The sequence below is a fragment of the Clupea harengus genome, chromosome 13 (assembly GCF_900700415.2).
Source record: "Clupea harengus chromosome 13, Ch_v2.0.2, whole genome shotgun sequence".
Taxonomy (NCBI): Eukaryota; Metazoa; Chordata; class Actinopteri; order Clupeiformes; family Clupeidae; genus Clupea; species Clupea harengus.
Genome location: NC_045164.1, coordinates 9,624,956 through 9,642,362, shown reverse-complemented (window position 1 = coordinate 9,642,362; position 17,407 = coordinate 9,624,956). Strand labels below are relative to the sequence as shown.

The following is a 17,407-nucleotide window of genomic DNA, read 5'->3' as shown; positions in this document are numbered from 1 at the left end:
AGAACACACTAAATTACTTAATTTCAGTGCAACATAAAAAAGGAAAATATTTGTTAACCGCACACAATATGAACAAGAAGAAAACACATTTGCAATGAGCAGGCTGGATATGAACTGCTTTATTTATCAACTGAAGTTACAACACAAAACGGACAAATTTCTCATGTGACAAGTCAGTGTGATGGCTGTGACTGAACACTGTCTGTGAGTGCCTTGTAGTTCGGCTCATAAGCACAGACAGCCAGTCTGTGGCAGTCTGTGAGGTGTCTGTCAGTAAGCCGGCTCCTGTACTTAGATTTGGTGATTTCATCTGTGAAAATGCCAATGCCCGTTAACAAATATTTTCCTTTTTATGTTGCACTGAAATTAAGTAATTTAGTGTGTTCTTGGTCACATCAATTTCCCTAAACCACGATGTTAAACAATCTTTGTTTTCAGATCATTTGACAGTTGTTTTGAGGCCCCCATGTTGCCACTCTTCAGAGGAGAATCAAGGAGAAGCACATCTTGCAATTGGCTACCTTAAATACTTTTTCTAATGATTGGATGCACCTTTCTATGGAATTGAAGGCTTAACAAGCTAATCAGACTAATTATGTGTTGCAAGGGGGGGATTTTCCCCTTAAAATGTTATTTCATCTGCTTACTAACAGTTTTTGTTGGAACTATATCTTCAGAATTACAGTTTACTTACCACAGTATAATCAGTAGGCTAATTGTTGTTTCTAAATCTCTTTACTCTGTCATAGTATTTGTATCTAGAGGGAAATGAAATATCTACTCTTCCGGGCACATTGTTTATTAATTTGTCAAATCTAGTATGGTTGGATCTAAGAAACAACAAAATCATACAACTTCCCACAGACATTGGCATGCACAGGTAAATAACTATCCTCTCAGTCAAAAATAATCCATACCCTTGTAATCTACTTTAATTATCTGAGTTTGGTATTGTTGGAGGTTGTGTGTTGAGTATTGATTTCCCTACGGGGATTAATAAAGGTTTTGTCTTATTATTAATCATTGAAGGTGTTTGAGAACGTTACTATTGGAAGGAAATCCGGTCACTGAGCTTCCACTGGAGCTGGGTATGTATGTTTAGACATTTCTGTGATGAGTTTGCCTCTTTTTTTAATTATATCTGTATTGTATCATGTCCCCTAGCCTGGCTCTACCAAACCACATTCACTGCATTTAAACTGGTCTTGAACAGATTCATTTGGTTGGACTCCTGTAGTAGGTAATGAACATCAATCTAAATTATCTTGAAATTGATTGGTTGTCTCTGCTGCTACATTATCCATTCAAATGTAATGAACCAAGCAGAGAGATTAGGCCTTTATTATCATGACCAGGCAGTGGTTCTCAAACTGGAGAGGTGCTGTCATTTCTAGTCGGGTTTAAATAAGCCTATCTATTATTAAGTCTACTTGTTTACCACTGTTGTTGTATTTAGTTAGACTGAAAATGCAACATATATTTTGAAATCCCTAAAAGGAATTTAACAGAAGTCCCTAAGTTCATAAGATGTTTCCCACATTGTAAAGTCCTGTACGTCAATTGACAGGCTTCATGTTTGTTTTAGTAGCAAAGAAACTCTCAAAGAAACTCTCTGCCTTTGAGTTTCCTGCAGTAGGCACTAGAGATGGCCCGATCGATCGGCCAGCAATCGGAATCGGCTGATGTTCATTTTTTGTATTACAAGTAAAAAAAAATATAACATTTTTTGTATTACACGTTTCTTTTGAAATTAATTTGAATAAGATATGAAATAGGGGAACTCCGATAATGCTTTCTAGTCGCCGATCACGACAACCGATCAATGACGCTAACAACTTGTAACCTTTTAATGACCCATTGTCCGACAAAATGTAGCTGTTTTGCAGGTTAAATAGCTTGCATACATTTTCAAACGGTATACAACCATTCTGATTAGGCGTATACAGGGGGAAACGACCTAAGAAAAGACACAGAATCCACAGGCAACGCGAAAGCAACTTGAGACTGATCAAAATCATGTCAAAGCAGAAAGTGAACACCGGTCAAGTAAACGCAGACCTAACTTCACCGATGCAGAGGTGGAGGTACTGTTGCAGAATGTAGATGTGGCCATTCTATTCCACTATGGCTATTTCCGTTCACATTGTAAATAACTGTCAGAATGGATGAAACAAAATCAACCAATTTTGCCCAATTGGCTGGTGACATCCGCAACACAGTTGTACCTGTATGTTGTACCTGGGATCTGTAAAGGCCCTCCTTCACGATACAACATATGCTGTCTGAAACCCAGTTTTATAGATTTGGGGGTTTTGGTATGTGTTTGGTTATGCTGGGTGGCTGGCTGGCTGGTGTTGATGTAGGTCTTCCCGACAGGTACCCCTTTCTTCTCATGCAAACTGTAGAGAAACATTATTTAATTAACATTTGCATGACAACAATTTATCAAAGCACATTCAAGAGTTAAAAATGTACTTCAGATGAATACATTTAACCTCATAAGAAGCGTTGCATTAGGTCTACAAATATCTAAATTAAGCTTTAAAATGACACCTATATGATAGATAAATATTGTCCAACTAACAATATAGCATACATATTCAAAAGCAGATTATAGCCATCAACCTATTCTGAAAAAATTGTCACAGAATGTTAGTTTAGTAGGCTACAATCCCATGGCTGGCCTGCACTGCGATGTAGCAGTAGGCCTAGGCTACACACTTGACCAGCTTTGAAAAGTCTATCTGAAGTAGGCCTAATCAACTCAACAGAGCTAGAAAAGTAGCAGTAGCCGTACCCTGACAACTACCACAACACCGACGAACCACGGGCGTGCAGTCAGGGGAGGCAGAGCCTAATAATGATAAAATAAATATTAATATTTCTCTACTGATCTGTGCTAGCATTTCCAGCATTTTTATAATCAAAATCGCTGAATTTGCACATGGCCTGTTCAAACAGCTGTGCCTCATCTCAGATTGCGCAATCCCTCACAAACTGGGTTGAGCGCATGCGTAGAACCTATTTAGTCTTGATGATCTGACATAAAACCGCATTGAAAAAACACAGAGGGGAGGCAAACAGTACCTCTGCCTCAATGAAGGGGGCGTGGGAGAGCTTGTTTTGCCGTTTCTCTTCTTCTACACTTATATTTAGTACCGTCAACGTATTTCAGCCACTGTCGTGGCTCCCCATTATCCGCAACAAGCTTCCTACTGCAACATTTCCTTAGTAGCTGCTGGTTTGGCTGTTGTTTCTTCCTGCCTAGAAGTTCTCTGCACCTTTGCTGAAGGTGATGCACCGGCAATGAATCGCCACATTATTTCAAGAAGTTTAGCTTTCGTTTATCTGCATTAACTTGCGTGTGGTCAACTAAGTGTGTTTCAACTTTTGATTTGCGCTCAAAATATTAGAACTCTCTAAACTTTTGTATTCTCGGACAAAATATCAGAACTTTGTATTTGCGCGCAAATTGTTATAGTTCTATAAAAATTCTTAGAACTTTATGTAACTCCCTCCCCCTCTCCCACTGTTCGTGTTGGCGTTGCAAGCTTTTTTTTAACCATGACTGGCGCGGTAGTCGGGAGCTGTACTCATCAATTTCACTCGCCAAGTGGCGGAGCATCGGACACAATTTAGTCGCCAGCCCAAAAATCTACACGCCATTGGGGCTTGGCCAGTGCCAATTTCGAGCCCTGTTTACTGGTGAAACGGCGCATGGGGTTGAGTTGATAACGTACACCATGGGTCGGCAACAGGCGGCCCGTGGGCAATTTGTGGCCCGCCAGTTATTTTTATGGGCCCGTCAAATTATTCTGATCGTAGCCAAGTTTTTATAAAGAGACAGGGTGCTAAGAGAAATTCCTGCATTAAAATAATCTATCATGATAGTCTGGATGATTTGAAGTGGTCATTTATTATCACACTAGCATTCAATTATCACGGCAAGCTATTACGCAGAACTCTAAGTAAAGAACAAAAAAGTTAAAATAATTATTACTAATGAAGGAATATCATTCACGTCTTACTAACCCTAGCCACGCGAAAGTGAACGAGGTAAACAAATCTTTTCTGTTTCCTCTTCTGAGCCTATGCAGGTCACGTGAAAAATTATCCTAAGATCCGTATCCGAAGACCCAGTCAAAATGAACGAATCATTTCTGTTTTCTCTAGCTACCAGTGCTGAGCCTATGCAGGTCACGTGGAAAATGAACGATGAACGAGATCTGATCTGTATCCGGCAGATGAACGAGTCGTTCACCTCCCGACCGTGTCTTCGGGTCAATGAACGATCGGGAGGTGAACGATTCGTTCATTCATTCACCTCCCGACCGTGTCTTCGGGTCAATGTTTCGTTCTTCTGCCAACCGAGTCTTCGGATCAATGATTCGTTCATCTGCCGGATACGGATCTTTGGATCATTTTTCACGTGACCTGCATAGGCTCAGTACTGGTAGCTAGAGGAAACAGAAATGATTCGTTCATTTTCCGACTCGGTCTTCGGATACGGATCTTTGGATCATTTCCCACGTGACCTGCATTCAACGAATCATTTCTGTTTCCTTGGCTGAGCCTATGCAAGTCCCGATGCGTGGCCACAAGAAAATGAACAAATCTTTTTTTGAGAGGACTCGTTACTCTCGAGTCCTTGTAAGGATTCGTTCAAAATGAACGAATCGTTCACGAACGACACATCACTAGTTTTACAGTTATGGCTAGTAATCCTAAACGCCCACGTCTATTCTCACTGGATGAGACAGTATTTATGTGCACCAACGATGACGAGCCACCATGTTTGGATGACAGTGACGACCATGTTGATGTCAAATTTCAAAAACGTATTAGAAATAGTAATATTATCTAGCATCCTCCTGTGTGTTCTGGCAAGGCAACCCTCTCGTAACGTCTTCATATGGCTGTCACAGAGAAGTGTCGGTTGGTTTATAACTAGCATCTCTGAATTGACATTGCTAGCTCAATGGAATTTAAATGGATCGTAAACCCATGACACTTTTATTGGGGGACTTTTGTAGGACGTTCAATGAAGCTAATTTTAACGTTACCTCACTCATAGAAATGACAAGGCACTTTGTTACTACAAAGCAAGCACCAGTGTCAGTCAGTGAGAGCTGTTTTTGTGCACCAATGACAACGTGAGTAATCGGCTGTGTTTTCTGTTTGTGAAAATCAGAAAAAACTTCTTTTAAAATTTGTATCGTCATCTCGTTTTGTAAGACTAGTTTGCCAACTAACCTGCTAGCTAGCTACCTTGTCTGAGGTAATATTAGTCTGAGGAGTTAGTCGATAGCGAGCTATTGAGTGCCCCAGCCTCATCACTCCTTAAATTGAAGAGACATAGCTAGATCATTGACATTGTACGATTGCAGACCGCAACAACTTTGTTGCAGATGAGACACATGGGCTTTCCATTAGTGAAACTGGGTAAGATAAAGGCAAAGTTGTTTCTCCATTTCTCTTAATAGGCTCTGTTGTCGTTGTCAACTTTCCTCTTCAGACCTTTTGACAAAGACATCGTATGCTAATTTCTCTCTGCACGCTATTTTCCCAAACAATAAACATTGTAACATTTTAAGGAGGTGCGTCAACCAACTATTTCAAAATAAAAGTAATCTAAGTTGTAGCCTAGGTCTAATTAGGAGGCTCAATGTTGAAAAAACTTCATCATTGCTATTATTCACAATAGGCAAGGCTATATTGACAGAGGGGGATAACAGAGAGTTTGTTAAAATAATTAAATTATTCAAACAGACAACCAATGGGCTCATTCACATGGTTTATTATCATTAGTTATTTGTAGTAGACCTATTCATTCTCCATGTAGGCCTAGTTGTTGCGAGTGCACTTAAGGGGCACCTTTCGCAGCGTCTTAATATGCAGTAACCCAGACTCTGGCCCGCCAGTGGCGAGGAAAAATACTGGCCCGCGGCCCAAGTTACTTGCCGACCCCTGACGTAGACGTTTATAGTGAGATTGACAGGTCAACAACCAATGACACCGCTAGCGAGCTGTTTACCTTGTAGGTAGTTACCTTGCTAACGTGCTAACATTAGATAGATGGCTCAGACACCTCGCAAATCCCCTCAGACTTATTCTTCAGTTACAATCATCTCAAACAATGTCTATGGCGATTATAGTCTAACTATCGAGATTCTAAGTAACATGGAGACAAAACCTTTTTTGGTACTCTACGTAGATCATAAACCCTTGAATATAAAAACAACTCAGTGAAATCGGTTGAGAAATGTAAACGCTAAAGTGCTTTTTATCCAGAAAAGCCGCAGCTCCAATGTTAAAGGCCCCGTCACACCATAACGTTCTGGTCAACGTTCTATGACGTTAGAGGAAATGTTGGTAATCGTCCATGATCGCTGGTATAGCGCCATAAGAACGTTGTGTGAAAGCTGGTGAACGCTGTAAACGGCGGTAATCGGAGGAGAACGCTGGTCCGAATAATTTTTTTTGAACATGCACAAAAGTTCTCATGGAGACCAGCGTTCTTCACCGTTTAATTTAAACGCTGTAGAACGTTCGTGAAACGTTTTATTAACGTTGCACGCGTTTGGCTTTCGTTAGTCAGTTGTTACCCTAGCGTTACTTGGTTGTTATTAATCGTTTTCCTTGCAGTGAACGACTCACTGGCGACCTGTCAACGACCACTGAACGGACCCCTAGCGCACGCAGTGTGTGACTAACGTCAAACGAACGTCATATGGCGTCCAATGAGCGTCATTTAGCGTTTCCCGAACGTCCATGCATGTGGGTAGGGTAGACTGAGTACAGTTGATGCACCCGAAATAACTTATGTGCGCAGCAATCCTGAGACGTGATTTTTAGTTTGGACATGCCTACTAACGTCCTCTTTGATCCCAGGAAATTTGAGCACCTAACCCACACAATGTCTCAACTGTACCCGCGATAAGCAGGTTAGAAGTCAAAGTTAGACAACAAACAAAGCAAATGAAAATAAAATGTTATATTTTTGTTATTAGAACTGTCCTATATGAATGGGTGTCTTTTCAAACATGAAAGTAATAAGAATGATTTATCTTGGGGTCTAAATAAGCAAGGTGGGAGATCGGGTACAGTTGATACAGCTTGATTGTGATATAGCCTGTATTTTCAATCCTTGGTCAGTCACCATCAATGGGTTTAAATGGGTGTCTCAATTGTACTCAGTCTACCCTATATAAACCGATGCTTTTTAACTAGGGTTCAGTTGATTTTGGGCTACCGTAGAGAACGCCCACTATGGAGGATCCAGAAAGACTAAGGAGGGTATATATGCTTGCTTGAGCCCAGCATGAAGTAGATGTACTGAACTTGAACATAGCTGAGCACTGTTATAGCTGGTGCTGTTCCATGGCAGATGGATATGATATGAAGACTCTTGTGACATGGACTATGTGTGTGGATGTGTTGATGTTTTCTAATAATAAACATTGAGAAACACAAATTCAGTGTCAAATTTAAATAATTTATTTTAATAACATAAAACCCCAAGAATAACACCCGTTATTTCGTAAATCACAGTAATAATAACAGTAAATCTTCATTCGAAGACATTGCTAGTGAAAGAGGCTTTGTACTCTTCTTACTTTCAGCAGCATTTATCATCTTCTTACTTGCAGCAGCGCTAGTAGCAGAAGCCCCCCTCACACCTTTTCGTCGTCTTGGTGGCATGATGTTCACTGTTCAGATCAACTGAATCCATAATGATTTTCCAGCGTTCTGTCGTTATTCACACGTTAATCACACGCACAACACGCTTGTCTAAAGTTGACTTATCGTTCGTCGCGCGCCAGTGACACGTTCGTCACTTGGTCGCTGTTACGCGCTCCTCATGCGTAAGTCCCACGCTAGTCGTGGGTCAATCCCACGCTATTCTGTTGTTAGTCACACGCCAGATGTGTCCACCTCGCCCTAGAACGCTTTAAATTGAACGATGAGAACGTTGACCAGAACGTTATGGTGTGACGGGGCCTTAACATGCGTTTGTTTACAGGCCAGTCTTCACCTCCCCAAGATGGCGGCGACGTTGACACGCGATCCAAAGGCCAATGGGGCGTCTATGTATGTATGTATGCTTGCAACACTATTACCGGCGTTGAAAATGTCCGTGCCCGTAGTGGTATCATGCAAAGACACCAATTTTAACAACTCCTCGTGCACTTCATATGAACTGTCAATAGTTCTTATAAGAATCAGTAGCTGGCTAACATCCATCACATCTGTACTCTCATCCAAGGCAAAGGAGAAGTACTTGCAGTCATGCATTAATTGTTTCAGCTTCCCCTCGCACCTCACAAAATCTGCGAGTCACCGTCCGACGGGACAAGGAGACTGTTTCAAAGTTTTTCACCATGTTATCGTCACCAAAAGCTTTGGCCATTTCTATGGTACACCTCTTCACAATTTCGCAAACTGACAAGGGCTTCTTTGCTTTGGCAAGCTCAAGTGCAACAGCATAGGTTGCCTTGAGTGAAGACTCCTGTGTGGTTGTGGCTCCGGTAAAAAGTAGCTGTTGTTGGTGTACACATGGGTTTGCCTTTAAATTCTGTGAACAGATAATCTACTTCCCATCTCGCCTGAAAGACACGATTCTCTGCATCAATTTTTCTCTTAGCACTGCTCGCGGCCATGGCTCTATCTTTCTTCCTCGCTGAAGGAGAAGGCCCGGGCCCTCTGCATATTGTTTGCATAGTGTACTGTGAGTGAAACTGTAATACACAAAAAAGGAAAATACGTAGAAGGTATCTTAACTAAACACAGCAAGTTACTATTAGATTCATTCAGAGCCTCACCTGTCATCATGAAAAGTAAAAAAGAAATAATGATGAAATAAAATCAATATTAATATTTCTCTACTGATCTGTGCTATAGATGTAATTTCTGTATGATTCCAATCATTTTTATAATCAAAATCCTGTTCAAACAGAGCGGAGACTTCTCAATTTAACCTATTATTAAATTACAATGGGAAGAGGTAGAAAAGGTAGAAACCCTCAGGGTGCTTGTGTTACGTTCCGTAGGAAAAGAGACCCAATTGCAGACCAAAAATGCAGGGAAAAATTAGGATTTATTTGTACAAAAAGGTTAATCAAAAAGTTCAAAAATTCAACACACAAAAGATCCAAAAAGTCAAAAAGGTAACGCACAAAAGATCCAAAAATTCAGAGCAGACGGAGAAACACAAAAAGCAACAACTGATCTCAAACCGGCAGATAGTCAGGAAACAGAAGCGTTATAATCCAGTTAACAGTCTTTCACACAGATTAGTGATGTTACAAATGAACCCGAGGCTTCGGAGCTTGTGTCGCGAAAATTAAGCACTTCCAGATGGAGCGCGTATCGAGGCTTGTATCGTTTTGCCGAAATGACGTCACTTGTGACGTCTGAAGCCTCATTTGAATCAAGTGCTTCACCAAGTGGTTCGTTCGTTCACTTTTGGCGGGACACTTCGACTATACGATGTCCAAATTCTCATCTCGTATTCGTGGTTGTTGTTGTCAGTGGTTGGAGATTTAGCGATAGTTGGAGATTTAGCGGGAGTTGGAGATTTAGATTGTTTGGTGTTGTTAGTAGTATAGATTATTTGAGATAGAGTTATGGAGCCAGTTAGGAAGAGAAAGCTCCTTGATCCAGTTGCACAAAGCACTTTCGCCCCCTTTTCAGTGCCCTGCACTTTCACTGACCAGTTGGCCAAAAGCACTCTCACTTGGTTTTACAAAAGTACTGACCTGTATTCCAAAAGCACTTTAACTCTGTTCCAACAACATAGGCTACAGAATAGAGTAAAGATAATCAGCAGGCGTTTTTATCCAAAACATCGGGTTAAAATTCGCTTTGACAAGGCTTCGAAACTGTGTAGTTAACTCATGTAGGTGACGTCGCTAACCGTTGTGCCACCATACAACCCTTTATTCCATCGGTCAGACTATTATTAGAACAAAGAATAGCAAAGGAAAGCCTTTATTGTCGTTGTTTTCGCCTACAATGAAATTTGAATTAATGGAGGTTTTCTTCACCATACGTTTGTGTGCATGTTATTTTAGCAGGCCTTGCGCACCACAACAAATTTAACAAATTCACTGTCCCGAGAAAATCTTTCTTACAACGTATTTTTAATGAACAGCAGGTGTCACTAGAGAGCAAACGACGCTTCGAGTAGTGAACCTTTTTTCAACACATCTGGCTGAAAAGCTTCAAAGGTTCATGAAGCTTCATTTCGCCATCACTAACACAGATTTTTGGTTACGATCAGACATGGAACAAAGGGTAGACTGAACTTAAATACTGGAGGGGAAACAGATAATTGGTGGGAAGCAAACAGGTGGCAGGAGAAACTAATCAGGACAATAACAGAGCATTCACACGCTTCCGTTGGAATGCGTTGATCCGTCAGGGTTGACGGATCTCCATTCACTTTGAATGGGGTGACGTCATCCTTTGCCGAACTGAATTATGGCTCCGTTGGGTTCCCGTGCGTTGCGTTTCATGCTTTGCTTGCAGCAAGAGTTGAAGAATGTTCAACTTTTCGTGAGGCAATGCATCCGTCAGCCAATCAAATTGCCTTTCATGCATAACTGACAGCACAGGTGCTAGCCAATCAGATCCCGTATATGCTCACGTGTAAAAAGCGTCAAGCTCAAAAAAAAAGATGGCGACCAAACTCCGTAGATGGTCGTATTTGTACCTAAAAGTTGTTTGTTTGACTTTTTTTTGCTTAGATTTTTTAAAAGTTACAGAGAAATAGACACTGTACAATGTAAAAACCCCTTTATTGTAACTGAAAAATACGTCTGATAGGATTTGCGAGGTGTGTGAGCACCCTACCTAATGTTAGCATGCTACTGCTTACAAGGTAAGCAGCTTGCTAGTGGCGTGATTGGTTTGTTGACCTGTCAATCTCACTATAACGTCTCTGGTATCAACAGAACCCCATGCGCCAGACTCCTCCTCCGCCATCCGTTGGCGCAACACATTCCAACGGAAGCGTGTGAATGCTCCGTGAGTAGACTGATTAACAGGACAGGTGTGGTAGATGATGACAGGGAAATCCAGGAAGTGACAGGGCAGGTGGGGCGGAGTCTCAGAACAAAACAGAAAACACATGGCATAACAAAAACACAAGGAGCACAAACAAACACAATAGACACGTGACAGCCAGAGTCCCTTGAGCAGCAGAGCGGATACTAACAGCTTGTGCCACTTTGTATTCACAAGTTCATATTCATAAGTGCTAACGTTATCCATTAACAGAATTATGAATAAATGGTGTACTAACGGTCATATCGCTATATTAGAACGTAAAGTAAATAAATTATATTTATTTATTATTAATAATTATTATAAATATAAGTAAATACATTCTATTTAATTATTATTAATAATTATTATAAATAATTACATTTTACATTTCAACAAACTAACACAGTTCATAAAAATTAAACTTAGGTCATATATTTATCACAGTGCGAGACAGCCAAAAGACGTAGTCATTGTTTTCGAGGGTGTGAGGAAAATAGAGGCTTACTATGTGCATAACTATGTTACTAGATAACTGTCTAACAGCTGTACTAACTGTCACAGCTGTTCCCTATCCCACGAGACGAGCATTTGAATGATGTCAAAGTAAAAAATGTAATCCATTTAAATGTAACCCTTTGTTGCCAGCCCCCAAAATGACCGATTTAGGGTGCTTTCAATTAAAGCAGTGATGTAAGAACACTTTGTAACATATGTTAATGTGTGATATCTCACTCTGGATGGGAGAAGTACGGTTGGTGGATGCGCTAGGAATGCCTGTGTGCATGAAGCGCAAGGTGCACTTTCCCAAAGTGGAGGGCAGTGTGACGGAGTGCCGTCACTACAGATGAGTATGTGCTCTGACTGCCATGAAACAATGAAACAATGAGATGCAAATCCAGACAACAATGACCTCATCGCACATGTCTCAATGCTTGTGCTTGTTGCTGTGCCATATTTGGAAGAAATGTTGCTTATTTGTTAGGTGAAGGTAGACCTGGCACTGAGGAGCACCACAGTATGTCTTGACCTTCAGTTCAACTCCCATAGCAGCATAACACACTTTGCAGTTTCGCTTCAAATCAGATGCCTTTGGGATATGCTCTGTTTCATATTCCCCTTTTTGTTTTTTAGGGGGTCTGTGGACTGGAGGTGTTCCATAGTCTAACTGCCAGCTGTCTGACCAACTCCTCTCTGTACTATGTAACAGAAAACTTTTTAGGCCGCTTTAGGTCATCGTTGTCTGGATTTGCAGCTCTGTGTATTTCAAACAATATAAAACTATTTACAACTACAATGTCAATCGTGTGGAAAAACAACACCTTCCACCACCTCCTACATTTCAGAAGAGAATAATTTTTTGACATCAATTGGTCATATCTGTCAACTCCATTCATGTAATGATTGTAATTCTGTATGGCTTGCGGCTGTTTTACCTCAACGTTTGTCCCCTTATGTTGAACTTTTTGTTTCCGTGTGACTATGACATAGTTATTAGCGGTTTCAATGGAGGATAAAATGGTGACTCGTCTATTATCCTTCCATTGTAATGTTAAGCACTTAACAGGCAGTCCCCCCAGGATTTCGCGGGCCTTTTTTGTGATAGTTGCGGCCTAAAATTCCTGATTTCGCGGGAGCTTTTCCAAAAAGTTGCGATGAAAGTTGCTGTGTTTTTTAGGTGTTTGTTGCGATGAAATTGCGGGAGCAAGTGAAAGTTGCGATAAAAAAAGTTGCGAATTTCCCTCTTTTGTAATTATAATTGAGTTATTGGTTGAACAAAAAGTAATTAATAAACAAACATTCATTAAAGAACAAAACCATTGATAAATGCCCCCCTAAATAACTTGCCAAACAAAAGATTACCAGGACTACAAAAATGTAGCAAAATAGGCTGTTCTGCCCTCTGCTTATTTAGGCCAGCAAATGTATGCTTGTATTGTTGTTATAGAAACGAACAGAAATATAGTATTGGACTTTTACTTTGACATCATTAAAATGTTCGTCTCGTGAGAAGGCAACAGCTGTTAGACAGTTATCTAGAAACATATGCTAGCTACGTATGCTCATAGTAAACCTTGTGTTATGCTTTCCCTCACACCCTCGAAAACAATGACTACGTGTTTTGACTGTTTTGAAATCGTTGAATTCGCGTGAATTGGTGCGATCGCAACTTCCTGGAGGGTCTGGTGAATCTTCTGTCTCTGTCTCAACAATGTCGGTCGCCATTGTTCAAGAATAAACCTGAAGCCATGACTGACAAACCTAAGACTGGATCTTCAATATATGGTATAAAACTAAATCCTATTCAGACCCTCCAGGAAGTTGCGATCGCACCAATTCACGCGAATTCAACGATTCCTCGCGAATTCAGCGCGACGTTGCAATTTTAACACATCACCGCAACTTTCCCGCAAATTTGACAAATCATTGTCATCTCCCACAACTTTCTCCCTTCCGCGGCTACACCAAGGGCGTAAATTCTGCCCTGCACTAGCAGAGTTCTGAGAATGGCTACACCAGACGTGGATCCCATGTCCTCCGAGAATTCAGAAATAGATCTGGCTTAAATTTTTATAATTTTCTGCGAGGTGTGCGTGGCCCTTTTTACATAGAGTCTGGTAATACATCAATGAAATGTAATAAAAATTATTTATTTTGCTGTGAATAATGAAGGAAGCAATGAATCCGATTATTTCCCAAACCCCTGAGAGCTGTTGCCATGGAGATTTAACATTACTTTCTGTTTGAAGATAAGGTAGCAGCTAGTGTTGAAGAATGGATAACTTGAAATTGGACGACTTTAAATTAATATATGAAATTGAACCACATAAACACCTATACGGATAAAATAAATCAACAAGGATAGTAAAACAGATTGATCTGCATAGAATGAGACTGGCAGAAACGCAGGAAGGACGTCAGACAGACAGATCAGTGACACAGGCTGTTTTTTTCCGGTTATATGCAGGGATTAAAGTATTCCGGCACCGTGCCGGATTTCCGGCGTGCGGCGTTTGGCGTTTTTTTTTTTTTAAACACGTCTCGATATCATCACCATCACTTTCGAGTTTATGAGTTCGTCTGCCAATGAAATGAAAGGAGCACAACTCTCCCGCTCTCAAAATAACATTATTAGCCAATCAGAAGTAGATTGGGGCGGGTCTTGGGAAAATGTGCTTTAAACACCGACTTTTCTCTATCGCTCTGCCTAGCGAAGATGCCCGAGTAGAGAGACATCACACCAAAGGAGAGTAGGATGGAAAGTAAGTTCATGAAAGTAAATGGCGCTGGGCATGGATAGAAGAGATGGGAAGGGAAGGACAGTAAGCCTTTTGGTAGCTGGTGTAATGAGTGAAGAGAAGCAGGTGCTTGCTTCTGCATATTGTGCTCGAGAAAGCTAATATATGCAACTAGCTCTCCAACACACACCGTTGTTGTGAGCAACATCCACAGCTGATGTACCGGCATCAATAACTGACCGTGTGTGTGACGTGTGTTTGACTAAACTGTCAATATCCAATCGGCATGCCGCTATTTTAACACACACGGCATAACACCAGAGTTTAAAAGACGTATTTCGGAAAAGCTAAAAAAAACGGCATGTTTTCCTTAAATGTCGACGAAGCCACCAACAAGTACATGGACAAAGTCCTGTTTTGTATTTATTTCCCAACATTAAAGTTACCAGTTCTTGTAACATTTTAATGTTTTGTTTGTTATTTATTTTATTGATATATTCTCTATTAACAAAATAATTATGGAAATGTTGCAATATAAAACTACATTATTATCTACAGTTCACTGTTGCACTTTAAGTAAATCGCTGTCCTTTTTCATATCCTCAATGAAATGGTTGCAAATCAAATCTTCTTCCAGTGACATACCCTTATAACATGTCACCTTGTGATTGTAGGTCATCTTGTAACCTTTCAAGGACAAAGCTTAGCAGCAAAACTTGATATCAAAAGAAATCGTGAATGCGAATGTGTTAGTACCATATTGTAGTGAAGTGGAGTACTATTGCTGACCTTTCTTGGGATTGCAGTTTCAAAAGTCTCACCATAATCTGCAATCATTCATTTCTAAATGTTTGTTTGTTTGTTTGTTTTTTTGACCCTGCGAATGTGTCCATGCCACGGGACATGACCCCCACCCCCCCCTCCCACACACACAAAAAAGTTCAGGCTAAGGATTTTTTTTTGCTTTAACCCCTGTATATGTGAAGGCTGAAACATTCATAACATAGTATTCAGTCTTACTGGTGGTCCTTTTGTAATACCAACAGGTGCACTTCGTTGTGGATAAGTAAAGCCTATGTACTGTTCCCGCTACGTGTTTTACACCACCAGTGCGTTATTATACTTTATTATACTATTATACTCGTTACATCAAGAATCAGAGCAACAACAGATTACAGCACAGCTGGCTAACAAGTGCTAACGTTAGCCATTAACGGAATTATTAATGAATAACGGTCATATCGCTATATTACTAATAATTAACACTAACACAAACACAGTTCATGGAAATAATATTTAGGTCACTTAAACATGTTTATCACAGTATGAAACAGTCAAAACACGTAGTCATTGTTTTCGAGGGTGTGAGGGAAAGCATAACACAAGGTTTACTATGAGCATACGTAGCTAGCATATGTTTCTAGATAACTGTCTAACAGCTGTTGCCTTCTCACGAGACGAACATTTTAATGATGTCAAAGTAAAAGTCCAATACTATACTTCTGTTCGTTTCTATAACAACAATACAAGCATACATTTGCTGGCCTAAATAAGCAGAGGGCAGAACAGCCTATTTTGCTACATTTTTGTAGTCCTGGTAATCTTTTGTTTGGCATGTTGATAAAGTTATTTAGGGGGGCATTTATCAATGGTTTTGTTCTTTAATTAATGTTTGTTTATTAATTACTTTTTGTTCAACCAATAACTCAATTATAATTACAAAGAGGGAAATTCGCAACTTTTTTATCGCAACTTTCACTTGCTCCCGCAATTTCATCGCAACAAACACCTAAAAAACACCGCAACTTTCATCGCAACTTTTTGGAAAAGCTCCCGCGAAATCAGGAATTTTAGGCCGCAACTATCACAAAAAAGGCCCGCGAAATCCTGGGGGGACTGATTCACACTCCCTCACAGCGCTGCACCCCAGCATATCTGAATTATTCCTTCAGGGACAGTCTGTTAAATACACTGATATTAAGGGGTGTTACCGTCTATTCAAATAGGCCATGGAGACAAGGGCCTTTGTCTCGACCTGGGGGGGGAAGGTGAGAGCCATTTCACACCTCACTCCCCAGGTCAACACCAAGTATATTCACCCAGGAAATGCGTACATGCTAGTGGAATCCAAATAAAAGTAACAATTACTAGGTATAAGATACATTGAATTATTGACTATGGCATATCCTTATTAACTATAAAATCTCAAATGCCGGTCCCTTCATGGCACTCTCTGTCCCTTTCCCATCTCATACTTCCTCGCTCTTTCTTTCTTGCCCACTTTTTTCCATTTTTCATTCCGTCAGGGAAGCCTCTGCTGTTCTCTGCCGCTGTTCCTGTTGAAGGTGTTTTGAGTCTGAATAAGTGCTTCACGAGCTGAATTGATGTATAAAAGTTATTAAAGTAAAGGTGGTATCCTTGATTTACCAGGGGCTGGATCAACGTCATTACAACATCATACGCCAATCCATGAAGACTCAGTTGTCCAGCATCTCTTCCGGTGTACACATTGAAATCACAGGTCAATCAATCGGCCAGCACCCATATCTTCAGTCCCCATTTTTTTTATATATATATATGTATATATAATATATGTATATGTATATATATATATTGACGAATTCCAGATCTGTGCTTACTTTTTACTATTCGCTCATCCACGGCCACATTTTGAAAGGGATGATACAGAGCTTTGTAGCACTCTTTGAAATGGTCAAAGAAAGTTCTGACTTTTCTCAGCTTATCCTTTCCATCCTCAGCACTGGGGTCCACTACATGTAACATGGCCATAAGGGCCTTGAACCGCTCCCGTGACATAATAGACCTTGCCCAAAGCCCATGGTACAGGGTCTTCGTGCTCCAGTAACGATGGAAAGAGCATCCACCAGACCACAGTATAGGATGAGGGCAATCATGTTCTTTATTTCTCAGGGCTTGTTTCAGTCCATGCCCCACTCTTGTTAGCATAAGACTGCTTTTCCTCAATGACACCCCACACATATGAGTTAGTGTGGGTAACAATGGGCCTCATTCTCGAACGCAGTTAAGAAGAATTTAAGAAGGAATTTCTTCTGAATTGGATTTAGGAAAACATTTGGCATTCATGAAAGTTTTCTCATCTG

The 17,407-nt window shown here is 40.5% G+C and overlaps 1 protein-coding gene across 7 annotated transcripts in view; it reads left to right on the top strand.

The window, feature by feature from the left end:
• Nucleotides 1-647: 647 nt before the first annotated feature.
• LOC116223235 (leucine-rich repeat-containing protein 27) overlaps nucleotides 648-17,407 on the top strand; it is a 74,858-nt gene continuing 58,098 nt past the window's right edge. For all 7 annotated transcript variants that reach the window (XM_031579251.2, XM_031579250.2, XM_031579246.2 and 4 more), the window contains exons 1-2: nucleotides 648-880; nucleotides 1,030-1,088. In XM_031579251.2, coding sequence (XP_031435111.1) covers nucleotides 873-880; nucleotides 1,030-1,088 — 67 coding nt within the window. In that variant the 5' untranslated portion in view covers nucleotides 648-872. The remainder of the gene's footprint in view (nucleotides 881-1,029; nucleotides 1,089-17,407) is intronic.